The sequence below is a fragment of the Balearica regulorum genome, chromosome 1 (genome assembly GCF_011004875.1).
Source record: "Balearica regulorum gibbericeps isolate bBalReg1 chromosome 1, bBalReg1.pri, whole genome shotgun sequence".
Taxonomy (NCBI): Eukaryota; Metazoa; Chordata; class Aves; order Gruiformes; family Gruidae; genus Balearica; species Balearica regulorum.
In genome coordinates this window covers 116,804,433-116,814,712 of record NC_046184.1, presented here as the reverse complement: position 1 = coordinate 116,814,712, position 10,280 = coordinate 116,804,433, and the positions used below count along the sequence as shown (strand labels likewise).

General features: G+C 47.5%; 1 protein-coding gene across 2 annotated transcripts; it reads right to left on the bottom strand.

Moving 5' to 3' along the window:
* Positions 1–1,073: 1,073 nt before the first annotated feature.
* SMIM11 (small integral membrane protein 11) lies at positions 1,074–10,079 on the bottom strand. Of its 2 annotated transcripts, none has more exons than XM_075771389.1 (5): positions 9,965–10,079; positions 8,867–8,928; positions 4,778–4,893; positions 3,039–3,218; positions 1,074–1,265 (listed from the first exon to the last, which is right to left on the bottom strand). In XM_075771389.1, exons 3-4 carry the CDS (start codon positions 4,796–4,798, stop codon positions 3,051–3,053), a joined length of 189 nt encoding a protein of 62 aa, XP_075627504.1. In that variant the 5' UTR covers positions 4,799–4,893; positions 8,867–8,928; positions 9,965–10,079; the 3' UTR covers positions 1,074–1,265; positions 3,039–3,050. The 2 variants fall into 2 exon arrangements, with proteins under 2 accessions (XP_075627504.1, XP_075627513.1); XM_075771398.1 differs by lacking the exon at positions 9,965–10,079 and adding an exon at positions 9,364–9,906.
* Positions 10,080–10,280: the final 201 nt, after the last annotated feature.

Sequence of the window (10,280 nt, the reverse complement as noted above, 5' to 3'; positions counted from 1 at the left end):
TTCCCTGGCCTGGCAGTCCTGGGGCTGCCATAGCAAGGATATTGCTCTATCCATGGGTTTCTGCAATACTTATATTCCCGTCACCAAGGTGACCGCACGAACAGCGAGATTTTAAAAATCACTGCAGTTCCTGGTGAGTAACTCCACCACAGTGAGAGCATCGCTGAGCTTCAGCCCTATCAGCTGCACGCAAACTTAGTCCAGTAACGCTTGAGAGGGATACTGCAGAAGTGCACTGCTGGCACAACCAGAGCAGGCACCTCAGCCCGCAGCTGCAGGGAGAGGGCAGGAGCAAGCCATCCCAGCGGCCTCCCACATCCTGCTGAGCTCCCGGCTTCTCCAAGGGCTTTCCACCTCTCTTCTTCCCTCCTGTCCCCTCTCCACTGTCACATTTCAGCTTCACCTTAACTTCCAGAAGATACAAGGATGTAGGAAGTGCTTTCTAATGGAAGCACGAAGGCAAACGTACCTGTTGGTACTGCCACATATGCCTAGCCCTATATTTCTGTGAAAAAACCCTACTCTGTTGATTAACCTACCATGACCAAGTTAGCTGATCCTCCAGGATTTGGTGTTACTGCACATGCAGGAATAGCTAGTAATGGTAATGAAAGCCCTCTCTGCTTCATAGGCCAAGTATTAAAGAGAGAGCTGTACACAGTTCTCAGATACCATGCATAGCAAAACAACGTAATAAACCTCCTAGCATGAAACTTCCTCAAAGGTGACACTGATTTGCATTAATCTAAGGAAGTCCTAGGCAGATTCAGAAAGTGGTTTGGAAAGGCTGCCTGGAACAGCTCCTCTCCTGGGTTTGCTCCTCTGGATTCAGCAAAGGGCCGACAAGTCTCAGATTTACACCCTTGCAGGAAGGAGTGGCTCTGAAGAAGCTGCACAGAGCCCCCTCCATTTCCTTCTGTCTATCCATGAACTTTGTACACACCCATGACGGATTCAGAGTGTTTTTCTCTTTAAAACCAGCCACCTCCTTACAGCTAATCTTTAAAAACTGCCTCCCCTGCAGATCTAACTGTAGCATTTGAGTAAGCAGCAACCAAGATCAGTACTTTTTTTTTTTTATACAAAGGATATTTTATTGCATAAATAGAGGCTTAGAGATTTTGCTGTAGGTATAAAAAGTTGAGATACAGTTTAAGCGAATGTTACTCTTGAGGGTTTTATTCCTTTGACACATCCTCCATCTACAGGAAGTCTTCGTTCTCCCAGGAAAGGAATCCAACGCAAGCTGCCAAGTGTCAGAAAATCTGCAGGGTGGGGAAACAGCAGTGAGAACAGCAGGCACGATATGCTGGCAGCACATGGGCTAAATCTGCCTGCCCACGTGGCACGCTGCAATCGGAGCTAATCACAGCTCTGCGGTGCTGACACCGGAGAGCGTTTTTAGGATAGGAGAATTCACCTCTTCTCGCAATCTCATTATAGAAAGACACGGCTGACAGTCCGAGAGATGGCAGAATTCAGGAAGGACTGGGCCTCTGGTGGGCAACACTGGGTGATTGGGCAACCAGGGTATTTTCTGTGAAATCAGAGATGCTTTAATCCCAGTCATTCAACAAGGTCAATGTCAGATGCTGGACACAGAGGCCTGGTGGGATGAGCTCGTTACCCTGGTGCAGCAGTCCCCTGGGCTATGGACTCTGCCAGGCAGAACTCCCTGTGTCCCAACACTGCACACACAGCACAGTGCGGTCTGCTCATTACAAGTAGGCGGCTTGCTCACTTGCAGGGCAGCCCATCTCTCATTTGTTTAGCAATAAAATTCCATATAAGTTTGTCTGACTTATTCTGTAAAAACGGAAAGAAGTGTTCTCACAGCATTTTCCAGAGGCTAGCTAAACTGATTTAAAACAAGAGTTTAAAATGGCACAAGTCTCCCCAGAGACAAGTCCTCAATCTGACGCAAACAGGAGACTGAAAAACACCTTTGGTTTTTGCTGTTTTCTCTATGCGAATGAACCACTTCATTCCCATGGTTATTTCCAGGGCCCCATTTCTAGTCACAATTTCCAAACCCTGTTGCACAAAATAAAACATTGATAGGTTTCAAATCAAAACTAGTAAAGGTTTCTAAAAACTGAAACTCTCTTCATATGTGAGGTGAAGACCTCGAAAGGGGAAAGTAAGGTTTTTTAGTTTAATAAAGAGTAACATTACATCAAACACCCACTGAGCTTACAAAGGGCAGGCAGGAATAGAATTCCCATTTTGCTGCAGAACAGAGAGATGTGAAATAAACTGATACAAAAATCACATACCAAACAAGTCAGGGAATATAATCTTAGCACTAGTCAGCACTCATTTTGCTAATGGACTTGATCCAATAAGGCAATGATTGCTTAAACTTTGAAAACACCGGGAAGGAATTCAGCACACAGGGAATGAAAACACAAAACTTTAAGAACTTTTGTAATGTTCATTTTGCTCTTTTACGCAGAAAGATGTCAATTTTTCTCAGTGAAGTATATATGGTGGATGTTACATAGCATAAGCTGTAGCATTTCTGTTACCTTGGGAAGCTCCATGGAATGAGATTTGGCACTTCCAGCTGAACTATCTACAACTTGTCAAGTATTTAACTAATATGGAATGGCTGATTCTTTTATATCTTAATTATGTGATTTAAGGCCAAGAAGTCTGACTGCATCATCCTGTCTGTCATGCCTCTCATGCATTTTTTGCCCATTTATCCATCTCTTTGTGTATCAGGCTTTCCTGTGTAATTGACTGGGCATAAAAATTCAGGGAGATTAAAAGCAGAGAAGGAATACTGTGCTACGATCTCCTAAATCACGAAATATGGCTGCCAAATTTTCTGGTGGCTACCACAGTTCGTACAAAGAATGGGCATGATACGGGTGTGCAAATACGCTGAAGCATCGCAGGAGACAAATATTACAAGAACTCAGATAATGGTGATAGTTCTAATTGCACAATCCAAATGTATCCAAGCCAAAACATAATGGGATTAATATGTCAATGCCATTATCAAACACCAGGATGTCAAATAAATTCTATACCTGAGAGACTCTTCAATCATCCTTCTTCTCTACTTCTGTTCTAAATTTCTCTTCACGTTCCCTCTTCAGTTTTTCTTCAATTTTTTTGCTCTGGTACATTTTTACTCCAGCAAATGCTAAGCAAAGAATCAATGTTTTAGCTGCCAAAATGTACATCAGCAATGGGAAATTCTCCAAAGCCTGCAATGCAAAACAATATATTTAAGCAGTTACTGGAACACTTGGACAATCAAAAATGAATCTACAGGGATGCTATACAGCTTCCTACAGCAACAGCATTATTTAAAGCAATGATAATGCTCCTCTGTTCATGCTGGGGTTTTTTTCTGCAGGAAACTTTAAACTAGGCAGAAAAACATCTCAGGGGGAAAGGATAAAAACAAGTTCACTTCAGTCAAGTTTGTATATGAAGCCCCTTTGAACAGGTCTTCATTGCTTTTGCTTGCTTTAGAGCAAATGGACTATTGGCATGATCTAGAGCTGAAAAAGGGGAGGAACTGAATATCTTAGGATAATTGTAAAAGTGGAAATGATTCTGAACACTCTCATATGAGTGATGAATCCATGCATATCAGCTATCAGATGTGATCCCCAAAGACAATTTTGTGCTCCTAGAAATTTTAATCCGTGGTAGTTTTGCAATTAACTTGCCCAGATCTAGAAGGTATAGATAAATGCCTTTCAACTGGAAGAAAAGTAAAAAACCACCACAGCCTCCAATGACTCAGTTTCAGGAGTATTTAATGCCTAGAACCACTGAAACCACACAACATATTTCAATGTTATGAAAGCATGCTACTGTAAACGTACATGAAGTGGAAAATAAAATGCAAATAGGTAGCACTGTGAACTCAGAATACAAATATAATAAGAGCAGCTCAGGCACTCAGTGAAAGATGTCAATTCCAGAAGGATATTGAAGGTTTCAAAGAGACCCCTGGCCAGCAGGATCAGTCCAGTGGTGCATTGTAGGCTCACAGTGCCAGCTCCGTATTATCAAGCCTCCCAGTACACCCCTGTACCCTTAGCAGGCCTTCCAGCACCTCATAAAGCTGTTTGGCCATTGTCAAACTACTGAATTATAAAAACGTTTTGTATCCATACGCCATTAGTGTGTCCCCTTAAAGTCCACAAATTAGAGGCTCAAGTGGGGTCTTTTATAACGCTGATCTCTACAAGCTGCACGATACCTTTGACATCAGCAACCCACTCCCCTCTAATTTTGCAAAAAACCATCATACTCTGTCAATCTTCCCACATATTAAAAATGGCAATCTCTTTAAACCACAGCAACACCAGAAAGGTAAAGCCAAGGCTTGGGGTTAGCATTGCTGTCTTGACAAATGGTTTGATTTAACATGTTAAAATTGTTAATGCATGAGGTACTTGCTCAAACATTTCTGTACCTTACAAAAAAGCTTTGAAAGAGGAAAGCCAGGAGGAGCAGAGGCAAGCAGCGCAGAGCACAGCTTGCCTACCAGCGCTGTGCTCATGTCTAAAGTGTGAGGCCCCAACAGCAAGTACTGGGGCCAGCCCACAAGGTGCAAGCATGTATGGCAAAAAAGGTCAACAACAACAACGAGTCCTCTATCCCTGGGGTGCAGAGAGTGTGGTGGTTAAACAATCTTCACCTAGGCAAGGATGCCATCTTTAAACACAGGATCCACCCAACCACATCTTACATACATCTGCCCGAAAGAGCAGAAATTCGCTGCTTTATGAATGTGAAACATCCTCACCTTCCAGTTAAATGCCACCATCTTGGCTGCGTGATGATATTGTCCGTCCTGCAGCAGGCTGCGCCCAGCACCGATGAGCGTCACACTTCTAAAGGCACTGACTGGGGCAGGAGCATCTTGAAGAAATGGAAATTAGAAAAGAATTAGCCAATCTGTTTCTACTCAGCATGTCCACCCTGCACCCCTCTGACAAGCTCATCTGCTGCACAGCGCCTGGCAGTGTACCATTGCCACACAGTTCAGGAATGACCTACATGGGCCTTTTTGGAGCTGAGTGACAGGAGCAACATCCGTGCTGCTGAAGGACAGGAGTTTGACAGGCCCCGGGCAGGTGCCAGGCTTGCGCAGAGCAGAGGCTGCGCTTCCACCGCACACAGCACATCCCGGCAGCTGCCCAACTGAAAACACAATGCTGGCTGCTTTCGAAAGCTTGACTCGTGTGCACATCACACCACCTCACTGATGTTTGAGATGCAGTGGACAGAAGCACACCCAGAAGTGCTGTCTTGTGGTTTTTAAGCTCACCTGCCCTGTTCAGAGCCTGAATGCCTAATGAATCCTAGTATCTAATATAATTTACCAGATCCCTCTGATTTACTAATAAATTAAATTCCCCACGCAGCCCATAAGAACACAGATGCGAACCAACCACTCACTGGAACCCCTGAGTGGTCAACGTACATTTCAGAACTGAACTTCGGGGCTAAGAAATGCCCAAGGGGATGCTGAAGGCTGCAGCACACAGCCACAACACTGCCCTCCGGTCTCTCCTTGCTGCTCCACCAGTGCTAACATGGTTTCAGCTGCTGGATTTCAAATTAAGCACATTTCCCTGCCTGACCCCCTGAAGGTGTTTCCTGTATGTGTAACAACAGTCACTATCAAAAAGCAGGAGGAAGTCCTATAGCTTAGTCCAAATTTTCACCAGCAGCTGGGCTGAATAAATCACCACCACACCACAATAGCTGCTGCTGACCTTTCTTCAGAAACAGGGAGTCAAGTAAATGTTCTTGTAGCTCCTGCACTGCTCACCCAGCTTCTTCACAGACGCCCTTATTTCTCCAGCTAGGGCGTCCTGTTCTCTCCTCTTCCCCCAGCTGCAAAATCCTCACCCTGCAGAGACCATCCTGGAAACATCCTCACAGAGAGACACCACCAGAGATCTCTGTTACCAAGATCAAACTATACCAAAGCAGTGGCGTGGCCAACTCATTTGTCATTTGGTATTTACTGTGTTGATGCTGAGTTGTGCGGCTCCCTTCTCCAGTTGATAAAATGTCAGGGCAGCTGTGAACTAATGAGTCAGTAGTATTTCACCTCCAGAAAAACAAGCATTTTAACTTCTGAGATTTCCTCCAGAATTTCAGAACCACTAAGATTTGAAGTCCCTTGCCAGATAGTCACAGGAAAAATCCTGCATCAGAGCAGAATCTAGTTCTCAGTGCACAGTTCAGATGGCTACATGGTTCTCAGTGAAACCCAAGCTACACAAGCCTGGCCTGATCGGAAGGGACTGCACTGCCCCACTGCGGTGTCCTCATCTCAGAACACTGACTTGGGTGAGGCCTTCATCAGACAGAGTCTTCACTCTTCTCCTAAATTGCTGTAAATTCTGTGCTTCAGTCGGAATCAATTTTGCAACATGTTGTAAAAAGTCAAGAATTCAGCCATTCAAAGACAAGCTAGCATCTGGCATATGATGCTGAAAATGGGGTTTTAGTAATTTTTTACGTACAGAAAAAGTTTTAGACTCAGCAAATGTTCTGCGAGCCCATCTGTGGGGTCTGATTGCAGGGTACTGTCCCACCAGCAAGAAGCAGCAGCGTATAATGTGTATCACAGTGTGCACTCCTGTGAATACTCTTTGCTGCAAGTCTATGATTTAAGCATTCAGTGCAACACTTCTGTAATACTTCCGCTCTGCTGAGACACGAGCCTGAATCTGCCTGAATTGTGTATCCACCAGGAGTAGCTGCACTGGTCACAAAGGACAGGAAGTAAAGAAACTCTTCCTTTGTTCTGAAGAGTGAGATTTTTATCCAAAATGTTTCCTGTGAGAGCTGACACTTTTGATGGTCTGTCCTCACAGTGCCTTCTGCGGTTGGAACTGAGCAGGGAAGTGGGGAAACCACCACTCTCTCCATGTTGAATCTCGCATCCCCTGTGCCACCAGCCTCCAGCGGTCAAGCACTCTCCCCATTTTGTCTTTTGACTCTTCCAGTCTCCATCTTAAATTATTAAGAGCAGTTGAAACCCCAGGACAGAAAAAAATGGGTGGAGGTGGGGTATGGAGCAGGGAGAAGAAGGTGGGAAGAGGAGAGAAAAAGGTAGGATTCACTTCACATTTGAAAAAACAGCATTTGTTAGCACTGAGGTCGTCAATTCAAAAGCAAAAAGCTCGGACACTGTACTTTCAAGGTTGTGGTATCTTAAAAGCAGGCAGGCAAATAAACAGCTGAAGTTTCATGTTTGCCTTTTCAGAGGCAGATAAGGCACAGATAGGAGTTCAGAACACATCTACAGTCAGGCATTGTTCGTTCCCCAGGAAAATGCAAGCTCCCTTAACAAACACAGCGCTACTGGGAACCAAGACTGGGCCCCACAGAAGGTCACTATTACCTTCACTCACAAGCAAGGAGGTCTTGTGTTGAGCCACGTGAGAAAGAAACAGGAGCACTAGGCTCTGCCTGAAGCCCTGCCAGAGACCCCATGACAGACACTCCATAAGCTATCCATCACGTACTTATAGACTCCTATGCAGGGTAGGGATAAAATGGTATCACTCTCACACGTATCAGTGGCCTTCTTCACTGTGATTGCAGGATGCCTATTTACACTCAGACTACCTCTGTGAAGCGGATCAAACTAACGCAGATGGGAAAGAATGAGAGGGTCTGCCCGTACCACGCACCTCAGCACTGTACCTCAGCTAACCTCTGTTAGCTCCAAATGCTGTAAGGTCTTCTGGGTCCAGAGCAGGTGGACAGACTCACCAATGCAGCCCTCGAGGCTCGTGTCCTCAGCAGGGCTAAAGAGCTCTCAGGGAGGGCTGCACCAAGTCCCAGAGCTAGACTTCGGCTGATAGGACCCCCAGGATCTCTGCACAACGCTGTGTTGTGCAACACAGACCACCCCAGACAAAGGAGTTGGGCCTCAGTCAGATGGGAAGTCTGTGGTGGAGTACAGAATTGAATCCAGGTCTCTCAGCCACTGAATTACAGCTCCAGTCCACCACAGCAACCACATCGCAGCCCAGCCACTCACACCATTGCTTGCTTATGAAGCAGCAGAGTATCGACTGGCCTGCATGCACCAGCAAATGTCCACACAGGCATCTGTGCACTCACAAACTCACTTGAGTTGTCTTGGCTGAAAGTCTTACTCAGTCTGCCAATAATGCCATCAACAAAATAGGACTCGAGATATTCTTTTATCTACTGGGGATTTCTGAGCATCTCCATTTTATCCACTTTGTGAAAAGCTATAAAAACCATCAGCCTTGGAAAGCAGCGACCTACTAGGGTGATATGACTGCATTTGAAACGGACTGACGGCTGAGTATGTCCTAAGCTAGAAAAGGGTTTCATTCCACCTGTCTCTTGTTGCTGCTTTCTTTAACGCACATATTTCAGGAAGCAAAACACACACTTCCCACCTGGACAGTCACTGGAGGGAGTACTCACTGCTGCACCTGACCTGCTGTGCCATGCCTCAGGCTTAGCATGTGCAAGACAAGCCTCCTCAAAAAAAAAAGACTACTGGGTCATGGTAATAACAAAGCAAAAACATAGTAATATGGCAAAGCCCAAAGGCTGCAGAGAAACACAGTGGAAGCAACTGTGAGCCAGAGCTGCTGCAGTAAGAATCCATTACAAAACACTGCCACAAGATGCAGTGGTTATATTAAGACATAAGTACTCAGGCCTATATACATTTACAGCCTTTATGTGTAGGTAGGTCAAGATACCACTCCATAAAAAGACCTGTGTAATCACTCAGTTTATATCAGTGTCACTGAAAAAGAAATTCCTAAACTAAAACCAACTCAAGGAACATAAAAACCCATAATGCCATATAGGTTCTTCATACCTGAAGAAGCAGAAGTGAAAATATTAGTGATTCTTCTGGCAGCTCCTCACATGCTCCAAACTCTTGAAAAACAAGAACAGAGCAGATGGGATGTATCAATCACGGCGGCTGGATTAAAATCAAATCAAATCAAAACCAAAAATGTCAGTGGCACATCAGACTGTTCTACCATGGGTCCCGGGGACACCATTTCAAGCTGCAGGTCCTCACTTGCTGCCCCCACCTTGCCCTAGGAGGGTCTGCTGGGCCGGCAGCCTCCACTGGCCCCATTCCGGCCCCAGCTCTGCCCTGTTCACCCTTCCTGCTCCCTGCAGCACCAGTGCCCAGCACAGCCAGCAACCCACACACGCACTTGAAGAAACCAAACTTTTTCAACAAATGGTAACTTCAGATCCTTCTTTCTTACTTATTTGCTTCATTTTTTCTTAAAAAAACCCAACAAAACTCGGCACATTCATACACAGTAAAGCCCACTTCCAGGCGGCTGTGCATCGTACCCTGCGGCACTATGCCGACAGACGGCCGAATCAGCCCGCCCGTGGTTTATAGCCAGCCAGCGTGTCTCCGGCAGCTTTTAAACTGCACCTCGGCCGAGAGACCGCAGGTTACTGCGACGGAGCTCCTGCTGCCGCCTCGCACTCCCGCGGCGCCAGGGCCCAGGGCGGGAGCCGGGCCTGTGCGGAGGTCAGGCAGGCAGGGCGGTGGGCAGGGTGGCGGGCAGGCAGCCAGGGGAGGGCAGGACGACAGGCAAGCGGGGTGGGCAGGCAGGAGAGCAAGGAACGGGGGCGGGAGAACGGGCAAAGGAAGGTATGCTGGTCAGGAGCGGGCAGGCAGGAGGACAGGCAGGGGAGGCAGGAAGACAGGCAGGAGGGCAGGAAAAGGCTTAGGGGAGCTGAGGGTACTGTGGCTGGCAGGCAGGGGAGCAGGCCGGAGGGCAAGCAGCAATGCAGGCAGGGCAGGCCGGGTCGGGGGGGAAAGGGGGTGCCCCGCTCCTGCCCGATCCCGCCCCCGCCGCCCCTGTCAGCTGCCTCCCCCGGCGCCGCGGTCGGCCGCGCCAAGGGGGAGTGTGGGGGAAGGCCCAGGAAACGCGTCTCCTACCTCACGGGGCGGCCATGGCTCTGGGCGGGAGGGCGCGACAAACTACATCTCCCAGGAGCGGCAGCGGCAGCGCCCGGCGGGGCAGGGACCGGCAGAGCGGCCGCGTTCCCCCGCCTGGCTTCGCCCCGGGCGCCTCTCCCGGAGGCCCGCCGTGCCCGGGCCGCCGCTTGAGGCCGGAGTAGAAAGTAGCCTCCTAAATAATAATTCTGAGGTAAAAATTCCCACATGTCCCAGGGGTGCAGATCCGGGGGCAAAGCAGGCCAGGTCCCCATCCTCAGCTTTGCGGTGCAGCCAGCCTCACAGCCGTCTGCCCGCC